A 27,195-nucleotide genomic window follows, 5' to 3' on the forward strand; every position below is an offset into this window, starting at 1 on the left:
CGCATATCTGCTATTTTTGGTGTAAAGACACCGGCGCACAACTACAGTATGTATGAAGCAGGCATCACTGTGTCCTTCCTTTGACTGAACACGCTGATAAACACGAGGCAGAAGCATGATTAAACACATTATTGATACTGATCGTGTGACCATCAGCTGATTGGTGGATAAGAAAAGGTCAAAGGTAGATACATTTCTGTTTACAAACATTCCAGAAAATAAATAAAAAACACTATTTGTTTAAAAAACCTTTAACTAGTGTGTGTAACTGAAACACAATGCTGCATAAACAAATGACAGATACCACACTAGTGTAATTGGTTTTAACCAGTTTTAATTAACCCTGATTACAGCTTAATTACAAGTTTGAAAAAAATAAAATAAAATAAACACGAAAGAATTAAAGTGGAGAAAGTCAATGTTACGTCATGGTGTTGTTAGCTCTCCACTTTTTTTCTTTTTTACTTTTCTGTTAAAATTGATACAACCCCTCCCCCCCCCCCCCCCCCCCTCCCAAAAATGGAAAAAGAAATACAAATTTACAAGAGCGAGCGAAAGAGAGAGAGCGAGAGTAGAGCTAATATTATAAAATGAAACTTACAATGCAGGACAACAACAAAATAAAAAGGAAAATCCTAAAAGTCGTCCCCCACTGGTGTCTCCCTGTCTGACCCTCCTTTGCCATTGCTCTGTCAGCATCATCAAACGCTCTCTGAAGTAATATTACACGTTCCTTTTCTTTTTCATTCTCTATCTTACAATTGTAAAAATGACCACAAAGACAGTGGGGCTGGTGATCAAGTGATATTAGATGGTGGATGTACTGTAGAAAGCAAGATCCTAAGAGAGCCTGTGGAATAATCATAATAATAATAACAACAACAACAATTACCATAATAATAATGATAATGCCAGAGGAGGTAAAATGACCCAACAAGAATAATAATAACAATTCATGAACAGCAATATTGACACCAGAAAAGAAAACATCAAATGAAATAAAACATACGGTAAGAGAGAAAGAGGAGAGAAGAGATAGAGTCTGTCTCTGAACCCAACGGGCCCCGATCGATGTCACCCCCCGTCACGGTTGAGTGAGATCACGCCACCGTTTAGCAGGAACTCAGACAACACTTCAGTTAGAATGCAAAGAGAGATGAAGTAGATAACGAGACAGAAAGAGAGAGAGAGAATGAATTAAAGAATGCAGAAAGCAGGCAGTGCGACGCCTCATCTGTTAATTTGATATGAAGACAGTAGTTCATAAGGCTGCTGTCACTTCAAACACAAACACGGGTTTGGGGATTACTTGCTGGGGGATGAGTTTTGTTTTCGTGTGCATGGCCTGTGTGTGTGTGTGTGTGTGTGTGTGTGTGTGTGTGTGTGTGTGTGTGTGTGTGTGCATTGTGACACACACTCCATCCCAGAAAATGGGGGTGTGATGAGAAAAGTCGATGTGCCCTGGGGGCATGTATTCTACTGTCCCCTGCTATAGATCTGTCTCTGTCTGCTTCGCCAGTGGCCACCTCGGGGGAAGCTGGGTGGGTCAACATGGCGGAGGTGACCAATCAGATGTCAATCTGACCTGTCTCCACTGATATTGACAACATACAGACAGACAACAAATACAGGGCCCACAGTAGCAATATATGTGGTACTGGTACGTGAGTGCTAAGCAATCTGTGTGTGTGTGTGTGTGTGTGTGTGTGTGTGTGTGTGTGTGTGTGGCTGGCTTCAGGGGAGGGCAATTCAGGTCAGGTCTCGCATGTCACCCTTTTCCAGGATATCTTGCCGTAATCATTAACGTCGTTATTCCCTCACCTCTCTCTCTCTCTGGCTTATTAACTGGACTTGGAGCCGTTAATCCAGAGCTGCTGGGAATTGTGGAGTATTAGGCTGACTGTCATGAGGGGAAAAAGACAGGATTTCCACTTCAGTAACAGCCATCCACTAGCTAACACAGAGCTCACACACTCATGCCGAGCCATGGAGGTGGCGCGAGGCCACGGCCAACTCCGGCCAGGGGCCAAGGGATAACTGCTGCAGTGCAATGGGCTGTACAAACAGTAAGAGTGGAGTAATGGCTACTTAAAAAGACTACTGCATGTGTATCAAGTGGGCAAGCAGAGAAAACCTGAACGTATCCATGAGTTCTAAACCTGCTTTGTAGAGGCAGTTCCTTGCAGGGGATGGGACGATACGCGATATTATCGTTTATCGTGATAAAAAAACACTCACAATAATCGTATCGTGGTGGTTTAATTTATCATATCGTCCTTCGTCATGCCCTGGGATCAATTCACCTTTTATTTGCAGAGCTGCATATCTGGTAACATTTAAACCCTCTATAATTGGTAAAAGGTACTTATAATATACATACTTTTTTTCACTCTCTATCAAATGTCTTTGCCAAAAAATAGGCGATCTACAATTGCGACGCGTTGTGAGCTTGTAGATCGGCTATTTTTTGGCAGATGTTCCTCCCCAGGATAATGGATTTTGATCACGGTAATATCATAAATCATAAATCGCGATTTCTTTTGTCATAATAATCGTGATATGACATTTTCATATGGTCCCATCCCTAGTCCTTGCTGGCCCTGTGCTGCTTTTGCTGCTATACTGGGACAAAATGTCCACATTCCCTTCCTTTTCTCACCGCCTTCCACCCCACCCATTAACCTAGACATTTTTACAGCTTCTGACAGCTCAACATAATCCACTTTATAAAAAGAAAAAAGTCCTGAATCAGTTCATTCAAATGCAGTGCATTCTTTTAAAATCTCTCTCTTTAATAATTTCATATAGAATATATAAAGATATAGTTTGTATATGTGTGTATTATTAGAGCTCAGTTTTGGGACTTTGTACATAATATATATATATATATAAAAACAAGGCATAGAGAGGCTGTGTGTGTGTGTGTGTGTGTGTGTGTGTGTGTGTGTGTGTGTGTGTGTGTGTGTGTGTGTGTGTTGTGTGTGTGGGTGAGGTCTAAGCATGCGCTCACTCTTTCTCTCTCCTACAACTACAGATCCCACAATCCCTCAAATAGGGGAAACCGAATGTTTGTTGGGGTATATTAATTGCTCTACCTGTACATCTGTCAAATTTGAATGAGACTGCATAGACATGGTACAAGTCTAAGAGCCCGTTATTTTATGATTTTGAACTATAAATGCACAAAGTCTCTGCATGCGTAAATGACCCCCACATACCTCAAGAAACATCCAACCGATCAACATCTAACTTGGTGTGTGTATTGCTGAGGACCCGAGGGAGTGATGCGCTGAGTGGGAAGTTGGTCGGATCAGCAGTTGTACAGAAATATCCGTCTAACTGTGTCCCTTTTATGCCCATAGAGATCCCTGAAGTCATCCATATGACGTCATAGTACTGACATCATAGACTGGCATCCAAGAATACTATGATAATGGGTACTGCACTAAAAGTACTCAACTCAACGGGTACAACAGGTATCGCATGCATTCTCCCCAGTAACAAGTAAATTCTTCTAAACGGAGGCATGGGCCCGAGGGGGGCTACTGTTTGTTAACGACAGATGTTGGCAGAAGATCCAGCTGTGCAGCCGTAATCAGAAACGGTCATTGCTTCACATGACGCTAAATATCATTTCCATTTTTCCTCTTCATTATGCCTCTCCCTGGATCCTTGGTAGGAGAGTAAGACCCGAGGAAAAGATGCAAGTGAGGGAAACATCGAGAGAAAGAGCAGGAGCAAGGTGAGGCGCTAAAGGCAGTGTCGTGCTTGCGTATGTGGTTGTTTGTGTGCTTGCGTATGTGGTTGTGTGTGTGTGCGCATGCTTGTTTAAGTGGTTGTGTGTGTATGTGCTTGTGAACTTTTGCTGGTTTAGGTCAACACTAACAAGACTATGATTGTTACAACAGCTCAAGCTGGTGAAATAGAGGACTTGTGGGGAACCCATGGTCTGTGCGTCCGATGGCACTTGCTTGATAAGAAGCTGCGCCGACGCTTTCTTTTTGTTAAAAGCATGTCATTTCTCTCACGCAACACAGTCGTCTAATGTTATAAATTAACCACTTAAGACTGATTTATACTTTGTGTGGTGCAGTGAATAGCTGATCTAGAAGCTCACAATCTACAACGATCTCACGATCTACAAGCTTGTGAGCTTGATGATCGTCCGTTTTAAAAACAATAGGGACGCCAGGTTTAAAATAGTTAAGCCTTAGCCCATAGGCTACAGTTTAGCAAGCCTAGGCCGTCAGGATAGCAGGTTATCTCACAATCCCTAGCCTAAAAACCCCTCCTTCCTTTCACCCACCTTCCATCTCCTCTTCCTGAGCTACTCCTACACTCTTCTCCTCTGCTCTTTCTCCATTCACTTCAGTTCACTTGCTCTGAACCCAAGTCCTGATCATTATACATGGTGGTCCACAAACAGAAAGAGAGAGGGGGGGGGGGTACTAGAGGGGTAAAGAGAGAGAAAGCCACAAGATAGAAGGATATACAAAAAGTCAACGTTCTTAGAGATCAGTGTGCCAGAGAGTGATGGCGAGTGTCTGTGTGTGTGTGTGTGTGTGTGTGTGTGTGTGTGTGTGTGTGTGTGTGTGTGTGTGTGTGTGTGTGTGTGTGTGTGTGTGTGTGTAAAATGTGTACAAATTGTGGTCCTTGAGTAGCAGTGTCCATTGCATAAGGTCCATAAGCAAAGCTTCTATTGTGAGTCCTCAAGTCCCATTCACTGCCGGCTGGGTCTTCTTGCAAGCCTAGTGTGTGAGTGTGAGAGAGTGTGAGAGAGTGTGAAAGAGTGTGAGTGTGTGAGTGTGTGTGTGTGTGTGTGTGTGTGTGTGTGTGTGTCCATCCAATGAACATACAGCGATCGGCTTCCCTGAGTGGAGTGGGTCGGTTTTTCGGAGGAGTTGCCACCCAACATTCACCCACTGCCGTTGGAGATGAGTGCTCCTGTGTATCTATCCCTGGCATGTCGAGGGGGTAAACATCTCCATAATATTCCTCTCACTCTCTCACCCCTAAACCCCTGTTTAAAACCTTTTTTTTTTTAGTTTGGCTCTGTTCCATGTTCCTAACTCGAGGGCTGTGAGTTTTAGATTCAGGCACTTTTTTCCTTTTCTTTTTGAAGCCCTGTCATTTTTCAGTGTAAATAAATAGAAAATGTAGGGAGACGAATGTCTCCTTCCATGTTTCTGCTGGCTGCTGTTACTGGGCTGGTGGCGGCTGATCACACAGAGAAAGGAGACCCCTCGCGTTGACAAGAGTGTTGTCTGAAAGCAGGAGGACAAGACGTGGGATCGGGATCTTCAACATCATCGTCATCTCCTCCTCTCGTATCCTTATGAGGAGGACTCAGAGGAGCCCTGATCCTAACCGTGTGTGTGTGTGTGTGTGTGTGTGTGTGTGTGTGTGTGTGTGTGTGTGTGTGTGTGTGTGTGTGTGTGTGTGTGTGTGTGTGTGTGCGTGTGTGTGTGTTGGCCTGTACTCTCAGTTCACAGGGAGGTTGCGGGTGTCGGGTACGGTTCTTGGGAGGTTTCAGTATTGGGGCGGGGGGGCTAGAGGAGAGCGGGTCCATTTACGATTCTTTTTCCACTTCCATCTCCCTCCCTCTACTGAACTGCATGTTAGTTTGATAACCTGACAAAGACGTATTTTTCTAAACGTTGTCACTGTAGTACTTGCACCCAAAAAGAAGGGGAAAAAAAGGCTTGAATTCGTCCAAGCTGCTCCAGTGCCTTTGTTCTTTTAGTTCTACGTGTTCTCCTCCTGACGCGGTGGAACTCCCTTTCTTGACTGGCATGTTAGTGTTTGAGCCGTGTGTGTGTGTGTGTGTGTGTGTGTGTGTGTGTGTGTACGCGCGCGCCCGTGAGATCAGCAGTCTTTGTTCTCCAGGGACAGTTGCGCTGTGGCGCGGTGCAGCTCTGCGCTCACCCGCCGGTGTGCGGCCAGGAGGTGGGATGAGGAGGAGGGTGGTGGCGGTGGCGCGGGTGCCGCGGAGCCGTTGTAGCCCAGTGTTGGGGACCGGGACGGGGGGCTGCCCGTCCCGTTCTCCTCCATGGCCTCCTCCTCGGGGCCCTCGCCGTTCCTCCGCCTCTCCCGCTCCCCTTCGGCCCGTACCTTCTTGTCGTCCGACTCCTCCAGCAGGGAGGCGGAGGACGCCTCCATGCGCTGGTCCTCGCTCCAGCGACGCTTGAAGCGCAGCTTCAGCGGGATGCATTTGGTCTGGGCGGGGGCGTGGGACGGGGAAGGAGGCGGAGGAGGGGTGGTGGTGGTGTCGTCGTCTGGCGGGTCGGCCGGCTCGCTCTTCACAGAGCTCCCTGGCCCGTGGGCGGAGGAGGAGGAGGAAGAGGAGGCGAAGAAGGGCGATAGGAGGCCTGGTGGAGGTGGGGCCGGGGCCTTGAAGACGTCCTCGTCCAGGTCCTCGTCGTGATGTGGATGATGATGGTGCTGGTGAGCGGCCGTGCCGTTAGCCAGGTAGTGGTGTAGGTGTGGGTGGTGGTGGGGGAGCGGTTGGTGCAGGTGGAGGTGGGGATGGAGTGGGGCTCGGGCGTGGCGGGCTGAGAAGAGCTCAAAGTCTTCGTCCCGTTCGTCGGGGTCCTCGTCGCTGATGTCCGTCACCTCCACCTCCTCCTCTGACTCGATGTCTGAGATGGGCTCCACCTGGGGGGGAAGGAGGGGGTAAAGTATTGGTGGAAAAAAGAACAGGGAGATACATTGAGAGAGAGTTGATGCTTTCACAACCTCTCCTTACACACTGTTGTAGTGGTGCGATACCACTGTACTATATACCCCCGGAGGTATATCTTTTTCAAACTGGTATTTGTGTCATGAGTACATCCAGACAGAACGCAAATATTACACGGTGATAAAGTGACACCATTTTTCTTCGGAAAAAGGTTTCTTTTTCACTGTGAATAAAGGCAAGGACTACACATCAGCTACATATGAATAGTTAGCGGGAATATGCAGAATATTTGAAGTGCATTTTCATATTGTTTATTCTTCATGCCCCCGGTGTGTAAAGACTTGTACAATGATATGTTCCTCCAGACTTCACTGTGTAACTTTCCACTCAACATGATAGAAGTCACGTATTTAGGCTTTATCATTATTCTTTGAATGTTTACTAGTAAGACTTCACCAAGAATTACAAATACAAACGTACTAGAAGTTAAGTTGCCGCTAGGGATGCAAATGATCGATTAATTAATTAATTGATAGTTGATAACCTTATCGATCGATTAACCGATTAATTGATAAGCTGCGTTTTTTAGGACCAAATGGAAAATTCTTGTCTTCTTGCCTCTTGAAAATGAGAGCAGAAACATAATTGCCATAATTGAGTGTCAACGAGCTTCAGTTGGACACAGACACTAGACACACACCTCCCCTTTGCAGTGCTCTATGGAGTCTGCCTCATTTATATTCAAAAGCCCTTGAATAAGAATATGATTAAGAATTACTGTGAGATTGTTTATTTTAAATCTATTAATTCCTTAACGGCAATTAATCGATTTTAGATTAATTGTTGACATCCCTAGTTGCCGCTGTGGTGTTTGACTGTGTATTGCCATGTCTTTTGAATGATGAATTGTCTGTTTTGAATTCTACCGTGGGGTTCTACAGCCATTAAGCTGCACAACATGGTTTCCACTGTGTTCTGTCTCACCTTGATCTTAGGGAGTCCTGCACTGTTGAGCGACTGTGTGGACGAGGAGTTGGAGACGAGCCCCGACCCGCTGGCCGAGCTCAGGTCGCTGCCAAACGACAGCGAGGAGCCGAGGCCGGAGGTGGAGCAGAGCGAGCCGGAGCCAGACGACAGGGAGCTCTGCCTGGGGGTGCCCTGGCCCTCCCTCTGCTTCCGGCCCAGCGGCGGCGGCTGCAGCTTGAACTTGAAGGACGACATGTGGGAGGGCGGCTCCTCAGCCAGGTGCAGCGGGTGGTGGCTGATGGGGTGGGAGAGCTGGTGGGCCGAGTGCGGCGCCGAGTGGTGGTGGTGATGGTGGTGGTGAGAGGCCAGAGGAGACGGGTGGTGGTGTCTCTCTCCTCCGCCTCCCCCCCTCTCCCCGCCTCCCCCCGGCCGCTCTCCCCGCTCCCGCTCGGCGGCGAGAGAAGCGGCCTTGTCGGCGGGCGGGCGGTGGGGCTGGGGGATGATGATGTTGGGGTAGTGGAGGAAGGCGCGCGGGCTGAGGTGGTAGTTGTAGACGGACTGGGTGTGTGCCTGCAGGTAGCGCTTCATGTCCTCGGGGTTGAAGGAGAAGTGCGAGCCCAGCATGGGGGAGAGGGTCGGGGACGGGGTGTAGGGCAGGTGGGAGGACGGGGTCATGGAGAGCGCAGGGGACAGCGGGGGAGGCGCGAGGAGCCCGGCTCCTCCCGGCCCGGGCAGGGGCGACACGGGAAAGGGGGACAGAGTCTCTTGGTGGACCCTGTGGCCCCCGGGGGGGCCCCGGCTCCCCGGGTGCCCGGCGCCTCCATACATGCGGAACAGCGACTCGTGTGACAGACGAGGGTGGATTAAACTTCTGTATCCTACCCCACCGCCCCCTCCTCCTCCTCCACCTCCACCGCCTCCCCCGCCTCTCTCCCCACCTCCTCCTCTCTCGTCCCCGGCTACGCCGTTGCCCTCCTCGATCTCCGAGTTGACGGAGGTGCCGTCGCTGCAGTCGCTGACCGAGCCGCGGGCGATGCGTCGGGCCACGGCGCTGAACATGCCCCCAGGGCTTCGCAGCTCCTCGTTGGGCGACAGCACCTCGGATGGCGTGTGGACTGTGGAAGTGGGGAAGCGGAAGTGGGAGCCTGCGCCGGAGGGGACCGGTGGGGCGCTCTGCGGAACACCACTCCCTGGGGGGTGAAAAGAGGAGAGAGAAAAGTTTAGTGATCTCACTTGGGTGGCAGATCAAAAGCTGAATTAGAACCCGCAATGCAAGCAGTTCTGCATCTACAATACACGTGAGACTGACAACATCTTCACCAATATCAGTAAGTTATCAATAACAATACTTTATTGATAAAACTACGTTTATTCATCGATCCTCAGCATGGAGGAAGTTGATCACGTCGTCTCCAAAACTGGACAGAAATAAAATACAGTAAAGAGCACAAGATCAAAATCAAAAGAGGAAGAAAGACATGGATGGTCATTCAAAAATAAAAACTACAATAAAGATATGGAATCGTAAGTATATTTACAACTATGTTTATGCATACTCATATGCTACACTCAGCCTCCTAGGAGAAGCGAGAGAGATTGAGAGAGAGAGAGACAAGAGGTCTGTTGATTAGAGATAATATACGTATAGTCGTCTTTAGTGTAATCCTATGTAATCTAGCTATCCTATTGTAGGATTAGGGGATGTTGGTGCAGGCCACACACATATGCGCCCGCGCCCGCACCCACACACACACACACACACACACACACACACACACACACACACACACACGCGCACGTACCAGTCGAGCCCATGTCAATGAAGGGGTAGTTGACGAGGACCAGTTTGTTGAAGTTGAACTTGTAGGTGAACCTCTTGCCTTTGGTCTTGTGGAGGATCCTCTTATTGTAGTAATACCTGGAGAGACACACACACATAGACCTGGTTAATACAAACACAATATACTCTTATGCAACACAATACACACACTCTCACACTCGTATCAGGTAACACTTAGGGATGGGAAGATATGAAAATGTCATATCACGATTATTGTGACCAAATAATAATAATAATAAAAGCGATTTATGATATTATCGCGATAATCAAAATCCATTATTCTGGGGCGGAACATTTGCCAATAAATATGGTGTCTGATTGGTTGAAGGGTTACATCAGTTGATGAGTAAAAAAAAAAAGATTAGTGTGGTTGCCCTGTGGGGCAACCACACTAATGTACTATATGTGTGAGACTTGTGTGGGAGCAAGATGACAGTGTGCTTAAGGAATGCAGGAATATCTGGCACGGTGTGCAATACATGTGCTCACATTTCATCCACATCCAGCCATGTTGGAGTACATGGGAGGTATAAAAAACAGAAGGGTGTTTTAAGGCTAAAGTGCACCCCCCCCCCCCCCCCCCCCCCCCACCCCACACACACACACACACACACACACACACACACACACACACACACACACACACACACATCACGTCATTCATTCTGCTAAATGGTTCCATCTCTTTATATAACACTAAAGCAAGTACACCACGACATTATCTGTTTATGTAATGTGCTCTCTTTCTACCCCCTAGGCCCTACCCTACCCCTTTCCCTCTCTCTCTCTCTCCCCCTCTGTCTTTCTCAGGGCGACAGAGGTCTGTCTATAAGGTTCCATTTCTATGAACCTTTATCTTCCCCTGGTTCTTTATGTAACATCCTCCTGGCGTCCCCCTTTCCCCTTTATGTAACCTCTGGATGCCATGGTCACTGACCTCCACACACATCACGGAGAGAGAGGGAGAGAGGGATGGAGGGAGTGGGGAGAGAGAGTATGAGCAAGCAAGCGACAGTGAGTGAGTGAGTGAGTGGGTGAGTAGGTAGAGTGAGTGAGTGAGTGAGTGGGTGAGTGGGTGAGTGAGTGAGTCACAGAGAAAGCAAGGATGTGAGCAAGAGAGAGACCTCTGAACTCTCTCAGTGATGGACAGAGAAGTAGTACTGTAGTAGTAGTAGTAGTAGCAGCAGTATGGCTGACTTGCAGGCATTGACACTAAGACTTGCCCACCTGCCCCTGGCAGGTAAATAAAACGTTCGGGCAGGTGAAGTTTGCTTTCAGGTTGCCCGACCGGGCACGTGCTCATTTGAGAGGGGATGAACACAACACGAGATATCTGTCTAAACACTTGAATGTAGCCAGCGTGCTCTGTATTCTGGTCTGTGGAATGCAAAATAAGAGCACTGTTTACCTATAATGTGCAGTCATTAATGCATGTAACATAACATGTGTGAAACCTTAGACATATTTAAATCATAGCTATGTAGATATTTGGATTTGGAGGTATCGAGAAAGTAAAGAAATAAGTGTTACATTGAGCGATAAAAATCTTACCTATCATAATGGACGATTTACTTTTTCAGTCAAGTTTATTTTGAAGTACAACTAGTGGGAAGTGTACTTGTCAGTCTGTATACGTTTGTTCATGTGTTTGTTTATATAACTCATAGATTCCAAGTGTTAGACCTAGTTTGTCTGTCTACTCGAAACATTCACTCAGTGGTTTCACTTCTACTAGTATTTGGAACTCAGTATAAGTAAGTGAATAAATGAATACAATATTATTATAAACAGTTTTCCACGACCCAAGCTGAGCTCTACCCGTGTCCTTACATGTGGGGGCTGAAATTGAGAACTCTGGGCCATGTTGCTCATGAGTCACACTCCAGGGGGTCGAGTGGGCGGTCAATGAGTGTGCTGTGAGTAGGGATGGGACGATATGAACATTTCATATCACGATTATTGTGACAAAAGAAATCGCGATTTACATTATCGCGATAATCAAAATCCATTATCCTGGGGCGGAACATTTGCCAAAAAATAGCAGATCTACCGGTACAAGCTATTGCGACGCAGACAGAAGAAAAAAATAGAAGATAGACAATAGAAAATATAGAACGCAGACATTTGCAGACAATAGAAAAAAAGTCATTTTGGGGGTGAACTACTCCATTAAAGGGCCACTTCACCTCTGGGACAACCCGATCTTATTTTATTGTTGTTTGGGACACGATCAACACAATCCTGAATTATTTTTTGTGTTCAATCTATGTTTTGAGATATTTTAGTATTTCAGCATGTACTAGTGATGCGTTTTGCATCATATGATGCAAAACGCATCACTGATGATGCAAAATGCATCACTAGTCAATAGTCATGCTGAAATACTAAAATATCTCAAAAAAACAGATTGAACACAAAAAATAACTCAGGATTGTGTTGATCGTGTCCCAAACAACAATAAAATAAGATAAGGTTGTCCCAGAGGTGAAGTGGCCCTTTAAGTACAGTACTTAAGTAAATGTACTTAGTTACTTTACACCACTGTTGGAGAGTTGCTGACTATGATTATCAGACTATGTATCAGACTATGGCCAGACAGACAGCCTTCATCCCTGGTCTCTCTCTCTCTGTCTTATTACACTATGCTTATTACACTTGCTGGACTCTCTTGTGTGGCGCTCTGACCACAGACCGTTGCTCTTTTTCACTCAAGCCTCCATCCTCTCTCATCTCACTTTATCCCTCTGATATCTCTCTCTCTCACTGGGTCTCGTCATCAACCCCCCCTCCACCCCCACCTCTTCTCTTTATCCCTCGCTCTGCTCTTGATCGTCCCCTGAGGCGAGAGAGAGAGAGAGAAAGAGAGAAGGGGAGACACAGAGACAGGACAGGCCTGTACTGTTGAAAACATTGTTTACGCCAGGGACAAAGCGCCATGTAATTTGCTCTAGGGGAGGCTCTCACAATGGCTGGAGAGGAGAGGAGAGGAGAGGAGAGGAGAGGAGAGGAGAGGAGAGGAGAGGAGAGGAGAGGAGAGGAGAGGAAAGGAGAGGAGTCAAAGGAAAGACCCAAATGATGTGTGACACTGAAAGTTATATTTATTTCAGAACCTCACATGGGCTCAACTTCTGACAACACGATCACCAATTACAATTTAATACAATGCCAATTAACTCAATACTCTAATCCTCAGACAAGACGACAAATAAATAATGAAATAAATAATAAGGATAATAGTCTGGTAAAGACAAAACATGTACAACCCATACAGACAACTTGAACTTCACTTTTACTGGTTACTATTCAATAACTAAAATAGTATTGGTTTCATTTGTTTGATTTGATTCTTCTACTGATAGTTTCACACATGGCCTGCTGATCAGAAGGATGTGGTTATGCAGATCCACGGGGCTGAGTGTAGTAGGATGGCAGGAAGTGCAGCCAGATGATAAGCAGTTGATGCGCGGCTGTTACATGCGGCGCATGTTGCTAATGCACTGAACAAGACTGAAAGGTCGCCCTTTTCCTATTCTCCCTCTCCCTCTCCCTCTCTCCGTGTCTCTCTCTCTCTCTCTCTCCCTCTCTCTTTGAAGAGCATTTGAACTCACTTCAAAAGAGAAGAAAGGGATTCTTTGAGCGCCTGTGTTTAGCTGCCCACCGCACTCGCCTTGCACACATGCACACACACACACACACAACTGAGCATGGAAACACCCGTGAGTGTGTGTGTGCACAGACTGCACAGACTGCACACACACACACACACACACACACACACACACACACACACACACACACACACACACACACCTCGCATGTACTCTGACAGTCTATGATTGCAATCTCACCTTTGACCTGACACAATGTCACACACATACTCCAACGCACACACACACACAGACATGTACATAGCATGTGCATGCTCTTACACACACGTACAGTACAGTATATATCCAGAGTGTATTATGTACAATCCCAGGGATACATCTTTATCCTGCTCTCTGTTGTATCATAGAATAAGATTGAACAATGTTATGTTGGACTTAGTAAAGGCCTTCCAGGAAGCACACTGTGTGTGTGTGTGTGTGTGTGTGTGTGTGTGTGTGTGTGTGTGTGTGTGTGTGTGTGTGTGTGTGTGTGTGTGTGCGCCACGGATTAGGCCCGATTACACAAAAACATCCAGATATCAACAATCACACAAAAATGGGGAAAGAAACTGACAGAGAGTGCGTGAGAGAGAGACAGAGATAGAGAGAGAAATGAAGAGGGGAGAAAAAGGGGGAAGGAATGAGCAATCCATATTCAAATTCTTTGACAGTGTCAGTCAGACAACATTGTACTTAAGCACTCAGGTATGACAACACATTAGATATGACTTCTATTTAATATTCAAGTGACTAACTAAATCATAAGACATCATGTCTTAAAACCTCAGTTTGGTGGACATTCAGTATCATGACCAGATACGAGCACAGTTTGTTCTATACCACAATTAATATACTGTACTAGTAAGACACCTAAGGGCGTCAAGCGACCTCGCCCCTAAAGGGCGAAGTCGCACCATGTCTTGGCCGTCTGGCCACTGATGTATATCGGACCAGTTCCCATATATGGAGACCCTGTACCCATATATGGAGATCCATGTACTGTATATGGAGATATGCTGTGAGACCCCAAACATGCTTACTCAGTTATTCGTTATGTGAAATTCCTATGACGTCTATCACTTTTATGCCCATATATGGAGATCCCTGTCTGAAGAACCGGACACAGATATGGGCTGTCTTCCTCCATATATGGGCATTCCCAAACGAAGTCCTGTTAGATATGGGCTTAATAATGATGACATCATGCCCATATATGGGCATGAAAGGGATTATGTTAGAGTGGTTCCCATGACATCACAGTGATGTCAGAGCGGCAAACCCATAGACCGCAAAAAAGCGTACACGTTCAGACAGACAGACAGACAGACAGACAGACAGACAGACAGACAGACAGACAGACAGACAGACAGACAGAAGTGTTTACTGTATATTAATAATGTGTTTATATATTGTCCCAAAAAAGAAAATGAAGAAACAAAGAAATAAATATTCAGAAATAACTAAAACAGCAAATGGACAAGCTTGTAGATTCATCGTACAGCAGTAGTAAGTATATTATTATTATAGGGCCTAAGAGTTTAATTAATACAAACGCTACATATTAAGTGTGGTACAGGACAACTCAGAGTGCATTATTGTCTTTATACCAACACACATACTAAAGACAAAAAAAAGAGAGGCTGTGTTTATATTCTTCGCTTTCATAATTTGAGAAGATGAGCAAACAATTGCTCTTCCTAACTACATTCAAGTCCAACAAATACATTCAGCGGTTTGTTTGCTCTGGTTACATGCAGTTCAATATGTCAAGAACAGTGATTAAACGGCTAACCAGGACCATGTTTGAGGTGATCTAATAATGGAAATTAGTATTTTCAATTGCCATAGTATGAATACATACAGTATAGATTAACTGTTGTACAGAACAAACTGTGTTCTCTCTATACTATATATTTATCACATACCCAGCCTTTATTTGCCTTGGCTGAGAGGGTGATAAAAGGACTATTGGGTGAAACCATGCTAAGGATCGCATAATGACCTGCTGCTCTAAATCTAGCACATTTTCTGAGGGGAGGGAAAACATAATGTTGAATATTATAACTAAAATATATTTTTGTTTTTAAATGTTGTTAAATTTTCCAATTGTGTGTGCTCCCTCCCAACACTGAAGAACAAGAACGCCGTTAATGTATTCTATCACATTATACAAAACATGATGGGGCAGTTCATAAAAAAAGAGCAGAAACAAGGCTGTGGGTATAAAGTCATTATCACCTGGCATTCACCAACAAACGCCCGGGTGATAATACATATTTACATATATAAAAAGGAACAGGGTGACTAACTTGAAGCGAGTGAATCAAAAGTCTGGCAGGAAAAATATGCGGGGTGTTCCCCTTTAAGAACAATGGTGCATAAAGCTATTGGCTTTATCCCATAATAATATGATATCTGTGTAAGCTCACCAATCTATTTCTGGAGCGCTCCACAAACACACCCACACCCATACACACACACACACACACACACACACACACACACACACACACACACACCCACCCACACACATGTACATACACGCACAGCCACTCCCCCACCACACACACACACACACACAGGCTTTTATATATCCGAGCGCAAACAGTGGGGACGCACAACACACAAACACACTCATGTGCTCAAGTGTGCGTGTACGTACACACACAAACAGACTGAATGCACACACAGTGCAAGCCATACCTCCCCTATTGTTGGGCTGTAAATAGGCCCTGACTGTGACAGGAAGTTGGGATTACAATACTCCCCATGAGTCCCGTGTTTATTTTCTGCCACTTTCGTCAGCATTGGCTGGCACCCCCCCACCCACACGCACACGCTCGCGCACATACACACACACAAACACACACACACACACACACAATACAAGCACCAGCTGCTCGAACTCAGGTGCATGCACGACCTGTGACACGTGTGTGTGTGTGTGTGTGTGTGTGTGTGTGTGTGTGTGTGTGTGTGTGTGTGTGTGTGTGTGTGGTTTGATGAGTGTTTCCTCTATGTGGAGGCAATAAAACGTGTTTGTGTACAGCGGGGGGCTGGACTGGGGGTCCGATTAGACAAGGTGTCACATGCTGTTTGAGTTTGTGGATGTCGCTGTGAGAGAGAGAAAGTGTGTGTGTGTGTGTGTGTGTGTGTGTGTGTGTGTGTGTGTGTGTGTGTGTGTGTGTGTGTGTGTGTGTGTGTGTGTGTGGAGAGAGAGGAGGGGTCTGATTAGGCTGTGGTCACATGCTAGGTGGGTGCTAGAGTGTACTCTGGGGTGATGTGCACGCGTGTATGTGTGTGTGTGCGTGTGCGTGCGTATTCTGCCCTCACAGCAAATCAAAGGGCCCATTCTGTGTGGGGGAACAATGAGGAGTGCACAAGGCACACTACTGGAAACAACACATACATGCTTACACACGCACACAATTGACACACAATACATGTAGACTAGAGCAAGCCATGCAGTCATACACGGTCTCTGTGTTCCTGTGTGTGTGTGTGTGTGTGTGTGTGTGTGTGTGTGTGTGTGTGTGTGTGTGTGTGTGTGTGTGTGTGTGTGTGTGTGTGTGTGTGTCACTTCCACACAATGGCCTGTTGTGGGGCTTCTGACCTATTAAACAGGCACACTTTGTGTATACGCATGTGCATGTGTGCGTGTGTCTAGCTTGTTAGTGTGGCCACGTATGTCTATGAGTTTGTGTGTGTATGCCTGTGTGTGTGTGTGTGTGTGTGTGTGTGTGTGTGTGTGTGTGTGTGTGTGTGTGTGTGTGTGTGTGTGTGTGTGTTGTTAATCTTTGCCAGCTGTGCATGTGATGGTGCCCCCTGACCTGTGACCTCTGCTGCTGGAGCCTGAACACTGGGAGGCTGTGTGTGTGTGTGTGTGTGTGTGTGTGTGTGTGTGTGTGTGTGTGTGTGTGTGTGTGTGTGTGTGTGTGTGTCTGTGTGTGTGTGTGTGCGTGCGTGCGTGCGTGCGAGAGAGAGACTGGGACCTCTTAACTTGATTGCACTCATTAGGTCAGTACTCTGCCTGCCAATGACTAATTGGCAAAGGACTACCATTACGTCTCTACTGCCCTGTATCTACTGCACCTCTACTTAGAATGGAGAGAGAGAGAGAGAGAGAGAGAGAGAGAGAGAGAGAGAGAGAGAGAGAGAGAGAGAGAGAGAGAGAGAGAGAGAGAGAGAGAGCGGTTGGGTTAACCTCATGAACCCTAGCATCTCTATTCTACTCTTCAAGTAGGAGAACAAGCTCGCCATGTGACACGTTGAAGCTTCTTCTAGATCAGCTATTTTCATATATTTGATTTGTAGAATGTATAGAACCCTGTCAGGCACCACAGTCAACAAAGTATATACGTATATGGTTTAAGTGGTCAAAGCAGGATTGTGTGGCACATCTTAAATAGCTGATCTACAAGATCTACAATATGTGTTGTGCAGTAGATCAACCATGTGTAGTACTTAGCTTGCTCTTAAGTCTTAAAGAGTTCGCTGTTCACTAGACTCAACCCAATACAATGATAGCTTTGTGTGTCTCTCTCTCTGAGACATGGTGATGACTAAGCCTGTAAAAAGTAAAATATGACAACGTCTGTTTTCCAGTATAGCCGGGATACGGCTATGCCAGAAGACAAGGACGGGAAATCTTTCAAATGTAAAACCAAACGTCAGCGCATAAATAACAGAAAACACAGTAAGCGTTGAGCACCAAACGAATTCCCATCATGAAGACAATAGCAGTGTTAAGTGCATGAAACTCACTGTAATAATGTGATGAAAGCTGGATGTTGGGGGGGGGGGGCACTGAGGAGGAGGACATGGCTTTTAGTGACACGTTCTGGACAATAACAGCAATATGTTTAATGACACAGTGCCTCCCGATGACCCCCCCCACCCACCCACAAACACCGTGTGAACTGGATTCACCCTTGCTGCCTTCTGTTTGGAGCGTGGCTTTAGTTATAAATCTGGCTCGGAGCACATGGACAACGCACAACAACAAACTAATTAACAAGTAAACTAGTAATGAGATTAGAGCACCGACATGTGTGGGAGTGACAGTACGGTACGGACCCCCTGTTTGACAACACACACACATACACACACAAAGAAACGCATGTACACACACAAACAGAGACATCTTGTCACACACACACACACACAGCGTGGATCTAATCCTCTCGACAGGAGTGGGAATTTCACAGTGGCTGTGGGAGCAGGACAGAGGGATGACGCATGAGACCGTGTCCTCTCAACGGAAAGTCAACACACACACACACACACACACACACACACACACACACACACACACACACACACACACACACACACACACACACACACACACACACACACACACACACACACACACACACACACACACACACACAATACAGCATTCCCAATAAAAGGAAACTCACACACACACACAATAGAACACAACGTTGCTGATAAAGGGGAATTTCCAGCATGTGCGTAACAGACAGGAAAGTGTAAGATCAGGGAGGTAAAAAACCCGATAATGATCAAACAAAGACGTGGGTGATAAAAAACACACGCTGACAAAACAGGCATGCCGTTTGAAGTAAGTGTGTGTGTGTGTGTGTGTGTGTGTGTGTGTGCTTGTGTGTGTGTGTGTGCGTGCGTGCGTGCTTGCATGTCACATTGGCTTTGTCCTCCATTATTAGCAGGCTCCAGGTTCTCTCCATATGACCCATATGAAAGACACGAGGGGGCTCACAATGCAACCATGTGCTCCATATGGGGATACTTACCATGCACGTGTGTGTGTGTGTGTGTGTGTGTGTGTGTGTGTGTGTGTGTGTGTGTGTGTGTGTGTGTGTGTGTGTGTGTGTGTGCGCGTGTGTGTGTGTGTGTTTGTGCATGAGTGAGAAACAGCACGGGCGTGCATGTCATGCATGCATGAGCATATCTTTGTGTTTGCATGTTTAATACATATCCATGTCTATGTTTGTCTTCGTGTCCAAGCGTGTGGGTGTTAGGTACGAACGAGAATGGGATAGAATAAGGGTGTGTGTATGTGTGCGTGCGTGCATGCATACCTGGATGTGCATGTGGTTCGCATGTGTGTACGTCTTACATCTGTGTCTATGTGTGTGTACGCTTATCATGTAGTATCTATGTGTGCATGTGATTTACATCTTTCTATTTTTGTGTGTGCACATATGTGTGTGCGTGCACGCGTGCGTGTTTTGGTACGTGACGTGTGTGTTATAACTTCATTAATGTTTAGTGCCGTTAATCCTGCAGCCACATTTACTATTGATGCCCGATGCCAAGCTTAATTTCAAATTGCTGTGGTGAGGACCTGTCATGCAGCTCTGGTGTCAAACCAGGCCACAGCATGTGTGTGTGTGTGTCTATGTGAGTGTGCATGTGTCACAATCCTCACCAACCCTTCTTATCAGATCTTCATTTCTGTGCAGAGCTAGGTTCAGTTTATAGTAAGAGTAGAGGAGGCTGGAAGGGAGAGAGTACAAGGACAGGCGAGGCGAGATACAGACAGCATGAGAGAGAGAGAGAGCTAAAGAGAGAGAGAGATTGAGAGAGGGAGGTAAACTTGTTGATAAATCAGAGGGTCAGACAGTGGGTCATTAGAGGACAGTAACCCTGCCATTTATTATACTACACATACATATTGTCGCGGTCGGGCAGAAACCTTGTATCTCCAAGTTTCACATTTGTATGTTTTTTCGTTAAGTAAAGCCCTGCTTCATCATACAAGACCTTTGCACAAAAGTAGTGAAAACAGCAGAACTACAAGCACACAACGGTGCGAGGCGTTGTGTGCTTGTAGATCGGCTGTGTGTGTGTGTGTGTGTGTGTGTGTGTGTGTGTGTGTGTGTGTGTGTGTGTGTGTGTGTGTGTATCGAGCGCAAATCGTGCCACATGGACGTTGCTACACTCGCGCGCACGCATTCGATTTTATCTGTGTTGTACTGAACGCATGAACGTCTCCTGTCATTTTCAAATGGCTTTTGAATCAGAACGCGCAAACGTCGCCGGCACGCGTCCCTGTGTGCCTTCTCTTTTGTGCCTCACAGGGGAACGCGAGGTCGCGTAGTGTTAGGCGTTTGTGGCGAACGCATGTGTTAACGCACGCATACATCTAATGGCCATGTGGCCATCATGCGTGAGACGACACGGTCAAATGCAGCGCCGCCATGAACTGTACGCGTGATTGACTTGTTGCTCTGCTCTGGAACGCACGTGTGAGATGTGTGCCACCCATTTGATTCTCAGCGCTAAACCTGCGTGTGTGTGTGTAGACGTGTATATCAAATAAAACATCCAGACGTTCATGCGAGCATGCGTTGGTCTGTCTCCACTGTGGGCTGCATGCTTTCTGTGCTCCTTGGCTGACGTAGCAAATTTGCTTTATATAGGCCTATTTGAATTGGGATAAAATACAGACCCTCAAGGACCACCGGTGGTCCTTTGGTGAGTTGGTGGTCCTGGTGGTCCCCCCCCCCCAAGGACCACCGTTGGCCAAGGACCACCGTTGGTCCTTGGGGGAAGTTCCAAGTGGTCCACAGCTAAATTATGGAGAGTTGTTAACCAAATGGATCTTTTAAATCTTTAGAGTATAAAGTGAAACCAAATAGATTTCGTTTCATTTTCTGGAAACACCCCGCCATTCCGAATATATTATTTATTATTATTTGGGCGATGATGTGATGTTGAAATGTAACTTTCAGATCAGCGCATGCATGAGTCACAGCCTTGTGCCCTGCTGGTTGGGACTAATATATTAAGTAGAAGTGTGTTGTGTTTATGGACTAAAATAACAGATGCTGGTTATTTTATTTGTTTTGCCCATTTTTATATTTGCATTTTAACCAAATGTTTTAATCCTTGACTGATTGAGACTATACATATTTCGTTAATTTATTTATATTTATTTATTTATTTATTTATTTATTTAACTGTTTTTGTTTTGTTTGGTGTTCCTAAGTTGAGCCCTTCGGAATGGCTGCCTTCTGGTTAAGTTGTCAGTTAAATTGCTTTATTTATTATTTGTTTAGTTCTGTTCAGTTATGTTGTGTTTAGACCTTTATTTCGTTATTTGTTTGTTTTGTTTATTTAACTTCAGCTCTGAGCAGCGGCCTGGCCTGCCGGGCTCAATTTGTCACGCACATGTCGGCCTTTGGGCTGGGTCGGGCTTGAGAAAAATAAATAAAGAAAAAAATTGGCAAGATCTGTGCTTTGCATCCCGGCCAGCAGCAGTTCCAGTGAACGGGTTTTCAGCGCTGCGGGCAGAACCATCTCCGAGCGAAGGACATCGTTGAACGATTTTCTTCATCACAATTTATAAGATCGGTGAGTACAGCCTAGCCTTTAACTGTTGGCAATATATACCCAATGGCCAACGTAGAATGTAGTCATCTTGGTCTCTTGTGATCTTATCATTTATTTATAAATGTATTTTATTTAATTTCAGCTGCTTGCTGTCTGATTGGATTATTCGCCGGTGCGGCCTCCCGGCGCGGCCTTGCGCCCAGCGCTGGATTTTTGGGACTATTAAACTGAACGAATAAGTGTTGATTCATACAAAGAAAAGTGCTGTGTTACGGACTAAAATAACAAATGCTGTTTATTTTATTTGTTTAGCCTATTTATATACTTTAATTTAACCAGGGAATGGGAATGTTTCGTTGCTTGACTGATTAAGGCTATTCATTCTAATATTTTATACACATACTTAACTTGAGATTGTTTATTTTAATTGCACAAATGTCGCACAACGCAAACTCAAAGGATTGTTCATTGTTAAATTGTCCTCGGGAGTCGGGACCTGTTTCACAATTGAATAAAGACAGTTGGAAAGGGGTATCATGTCTCTGTTCTTCACCAATATTTAAAATGTAATGAAAACAAAAGGCCGCCGCTACACGCACTCTGCAATTAAGCTTGTTTAGAAAAATGTCGGTCTTCGGGCCGGGCCGGTCTCCAATTGTCAATTATGTATCGGGCTTTGGGTTAGGGTTAGGTTACATTAGATTTCTGACCATTCTGGCCGCCTCCTCCCCTCATTGATTTAATTTCTGATCACCCCTCCCTCCATCGCACATAGTGTATTATTTGTGAGGAGTTGCTCACATTTAGATGAAAGGAAAGTGCTTCTGGAGTCACTTGTATATCATATATAGGCTATAGGCTAATATAATATAGGCCGATGTGTGGGTCTCTCGCCCTAGCTCGCGCGCGCTGCTCTCTGTGCCAAATCATGTCCAAATGGAGACGCTTTTGCGCAGCGAGTGAGCCAGCGGAGGGCAAGACGAGGGGCAGAGAGAGAGAGAGAGAGAGAGAGAGAGAGAGACGTTGTCCTCTTCGTAGATATTCATATCTTGCTAAAGTATTTTCTGTCTGGTTTATTGCTGGTAGATTTTGCGAGACTCTCCCGCCGCCGCTGGTTTTATTTTTTGATTGCCCGTTTACGAACGTTGACCGCTGATAAATAGGCTAATGCGGCGCTTGCGGGGGTCCTGCGGTTACACACAGGGAGATGGAGGAGGCATTATTATGCAGCTTGGATACATTCATGTCCCTGGACAGACGTGCACGGACGATTCCTTGTTTCGGATGACAAAGTGCAGTGCGAGCGCAAACGTATCAATTAAATATGCAAGAATGTGGCAACTGCTAGGTCTACTGATAGGCCTACTGCTAATCTGCATAGATTCTCTGCCATTCCGCCATTTTTTTTGTACCATGCATGTTCCAAGCTCCTCCATGCTCCGGTTTAGATAACTACTGTACAACGCATTTGCCCTTCGCAATAGGGCCAGGTCTGTCTGTCTGTCTGTCTGTCTGTCTGTCTGTCTGTCTGTCTGTCACGCAGCAATGCATGCATGCGCTCAGCGGAGAGGCAGCCCCTTGCCTAGTTAGTAAAGCCTGGTGTGCGAGGTTACCTAGTTAGTAGTATAGTAATAAGGGTAATAATAACCCCTCCCCCTCTCTCTCTTTCCTTTAGTTGTCTTGTTATAGGCATATAGGCATAAAACGTACGGCTAAAGTGGATCAATGGATGTTTTATAATATAATAGGCCTAATCATATCTTTTAATTACCTCAACATTTTACTTGAGTATACAGTATAAGTAAATCTACTTAGTTACTTTGCCCCACTGCGCCCAGTGAGAGCAGAGAGAGAGAGAGAGAGAGAGAGAGAGAGAGAGAGAGAGAGAGAGAGAGATCTCGGCAAGCGCCGAGGTCCATTTGGTTACCAACTGTCCAACTCCATCATTAATAAGCTGGGGATTGTGGACCACCTCAAGCCTCAAGGACCACTGGTGGTATTTGAAGCAGATGATCAGATCGTGCAAAACTCGGAATACCCCGAAACGCTTTGCGTGGTGTCACAGGCGAGAGAGATGAAGCAGGGATCCCCACAACCTTCATAGATTCCATATAGTTTCATTGTTTGACAGCACAATCATTTTTTTTGCGCAGCCTCCTCGCCAGCATGGTGCTTTAAAACGGCGAAATTAAACAAATATAGGCCTATTCGCTATATAAATATTTTGTTCGTGGGCCTGTGTTTCGCCGTTAATAGTTCTCCTTGGCTTTATTTATTTTTTCCTATAGGCCTACGCCAATGTAATGTGCACAGGAGTATTTTAGTTGCACAAAAAACAACCGCTCGCCCAGAACGAACCAACGGCGCAGTACAAAACCAAGGCAGGCAGGGTCCATTTGGTTTCATTTTACGCTCTCAAGAGTTAAGGGTCTATATAGTTCCGTTTGGTTACTCTCCATATTTTAACTGGAGATCACCTGCATGGAAACCCTAACCCCTCAAGGACCAACACAGCACTGGTGGTCCCCGGACCACTGGTTGAGACCCACTGCTGTAGACTCAATACTGTAATCATATCGAACAAAAATAAATACCCTATGAATTCAATGAAATGTCGGCTTGACAAGTTTAACGCTGACACTGCATGTGTAATGGATGTGTAATGAATGGATGGATGAAATAATAAAATGTACTTTTCATCATGTCTGTTGCTAAGGTATGGCAACACTTTTGCTGAACTGACGCCACTGGTAAACCCCGACTCTGCAGGGTCTCCAGCGAACAAGACAGCGCTGATTTGGGACAAGCGCTAGAGCTGCAGGCAGCTCGCCCCGTGTTGCGTATCTATAGCAGATATACAAGCTCATAGCGTGGTGAATTGCGTGAGCTTGTAGCTCTGATATTTTCAACGCGCGTCACCATCGTACGACGAATAGGGCCTAGGCTGATTTTTAACAGCACACAGCACACAGCACAGAAGAAGCGCTCACCCTTCGGGATTTAAACCACGCTGACAGATCATGATACAAAAATTATGATTTGTTTTAATGGTTGTAGCCTACTACTTTAACCAAATAATAATAAGAATAATAGGCTTGGGGAAGATGGCGGAGGGAGTAACAGCCTGAAAAGCGAGCTCCCCGATAGTCGGATAATAATCTATGAAAAACAGCATGTAAGATAAAAACTTTAAAAAAAAAAGTGTGTGGAAGAAGCTAGGGCGACTCTAGGACCGGTAAAAAACACATAGTGGTGCTTAAAAACAAGTATTTGAGAGAAACAAGAAGAAGCTAAAATGGCGACAGCCGAGCAAATGGCGGAGGTGATCAGAGGACTCGCTGACATCAAACAAAACATGGAAACTTTTAGACAAGAAGTGAGACAAGACTTTGTAAAGCTGAAAGAAGAAATAAGGAGAGAGAACCAAGAAGAAATAAGGATTCTAAAAGAAGAAATGGACACGCAGCAACAGAAGGTGAGCGGAGAGATGGAGGAACGAAAAGCGGAGATAGCGGAGGTCCAAAGCCGAGTGTTAGCAACGGAGGAGTGGCAAGTAGAGGCGAGCGAGTCGGTAGAATACCTGGAGGATCGGGTGAGGAGACTACAAGAAAGGCTGCTGGACATGCAATCGCGGCAAATGAGAAACAATATAAGACTGTTCAATTGCCCAGAAACAGCAGAAGACGGGTCAAACATGGTTGAATTCATAGAGCAACTGATGTGGGCTGAACTCGACCTACCAGAGGACACGGAGCTACAGATCATGCGAGCCCACCGAGCTCTGACGCGAAAACCTCGGGACGACACGGCTCCCCCACGCTCTATCATTATCAACTTCCACAGATTTGATGTAAAAGAGTTGGTTCTCAGAAAGGCGTGGGCTAAGGAAACAAAGGTGGCCGGGAAGAGGCTCGGATGGGACCATGACTACCCACCAGAAGTGGTCAAACTTAGGAAGGAGTATGTGCCACTTAAACGGCTGTTAAAACAAGAAAAAATCACGTTTCAATCCCCATATACAAAGCTAAGAGTCCAGTGGGACGACGGAACGAAGGTGTATACGTCCGCGGCAGAAGCAGCGAGGGATATCCGAGCTAGAGGCTACAGGGAGAGGACAACACCGCGGACGCGGGCACCAGAATCGACGGCGGGGGACGTGGAGGCGGCGCTGGGCGAGGAGACGACGCAGGATACGACGGAGAAGATGCAGGATGAGGAGGTGCAGCATGAACCGAGAACGGAGAGGACGGCTGACACGGCGATGGAGAAGGACAGACGAAGGAAGGAAAACGTGGAGAGATGGCAGCGTGTGTTGAGGAGAAAGACGGGAGAAGAAAAAAGAGGAATGTTGCAAAAGGGTAAAGACAGAAGGCAAGACCAGTCAAAGAAGTGAGTGTGGGCACGCTATGTTTAAGGAATTGCAAATGTTAAAACGCAGTTTTGATGAGGAAGGGGAGGGGGGGGGGAAATAGGGATTTAATGTGATATTAAAAGGTAATGGAAATTAACCCCCTCAGTTAAATATAAAGGGGGATTTAACAAGTATAAGTTTAACTGCGGGGTGTATTAGAAATGGACCTAGAGTCGTGGGAGAATTTTCATCTGAGTTTTATTGTATGGAACCGACGAGGGGAATGCTTTGTTTTTTGGGTAGAGGGGTTTTGAGGTGTTTTATTTATTCATTTCATTGTTTGTAGTTGGCTAGGCGTTGGGAGGACCCAAAGGTTGGGGATATTGCCAGGTCTAGGGAGGGGGCCCTGTTTAGTATGGGGACAAGCCCCTCACCTCAGTTAGAGATTTCAGGGGGACTAGTGGAGTCACCCCGTGTTTGGAAGTTAAATGAGTGTGATGTTTATGTGAATTGTATGTTTGTTTTGTGTGTTTTTTTTTTGTTTGGTGTGGCAACCGCTTGTAAATATAATGGTACTCATAGACAGGGAGAACAGAAGATGGGAATTACACAAATAACTGATGGCTAATATAATGGGGATAATGTCACTGAATGTAAATGGGTTGAACTCACCGATTAAGAGAAAGAGGGTAATGACAAAGCTAAAGAAAGAAAAGAGACAGATATTCTTCCTCCAAGAGACACATTTGAGTAAAGAAGAACACGAAAAGTTGAAGAGATTTGGATACAGGAATTCATACTTTAGTTCATTTAAGGGGGGGAAGAGGAGAGGAGTTATAATTTTAATATCAAATACAGTGACTTTTGATTTCGAGAAACAGATTATAGACAAAGAAGGAAGATATATTATAGTGATTGGGAAATTGGATAATGAACCAGTTACTTTGGTAAACGTGTATGCACCCCCAGAAAGTGAAAAAACTTTTTTCAAGGTTTTATTTAACATCATAGCGGTAGAAACGAAGGGAATGTTAGTTATAGGAGGAGACACAAATACGGTGCTATGTGAAAAAAAAGATACAACAAGCTTGAATAGAAGTAAAAAAAATATAGCAAAATGTGTGAATATAACTTTGCAGGAAATGGGATTAATAGATATATGGAGAGCTTTGCACCCCTCAGAGATTGATTATACTCATTACTCAGTGGCACATCAGACTCACTCGAGGATAGATCATTTCTTTGTGAAGAAAGAGGATAGCCATAGAGTAAAGGAATGTAGAATAGAAGCAGCGGATGTATCTGACCACAATCCACTCTACTTGAGGATAACCTTGAACGATAGGAAGCGGCAGACTATATGGAGACTCAATGTAGGCATACTAAATAA

At 45.6% G+C, this 27,195-nt stretch overlaps 1 protein-coding gene across 1 annotated transcript in view; it reads right to left on the bottom strand.

Moving 5' to 3' along the window:
• Positions 1-733: 733 nt before the first annotated feature.
• The window catches only part of erfl3 (Ets2 repressor factor like 3), an 82,743-nt gene continuing 56,281 nt past the window's right edge, over positions 734-27,195 (bottom strand). The window contains exons 3-5 of the mRNA XM_080747204.1: positions 9,448-9,563; positions 7,664-8,835; positions 734-6,654 (exon numbers count right to left, since the gene is read on the bottom strand). Coding sequence (XP_080603330.1) covers positions 5,866-6,654; positions 7,664-8,835; positions 9,448-9,563 — 2,077 coding nt within the window. The 3' untranslated portion in view covers positions 734-5,865. The remainder of the gene's footprint in view (positions 6,655-7,663; positions 8,836-9,447; positions 9,564-27,195) is intronic.

The sequence above is a fragment of the Nannobrachium achirus genome (genome assembly GCF_963921795.1).
Source record: "Nannobrachium achirus genome assembly, chromosome: 2".
Lineage (NCBI taxonomy): Eukaryota > Metazoa > Chordata > Actinopteri > Myctophiformes > Myctophidae > Nannobrachium > Nannobrachium achirus.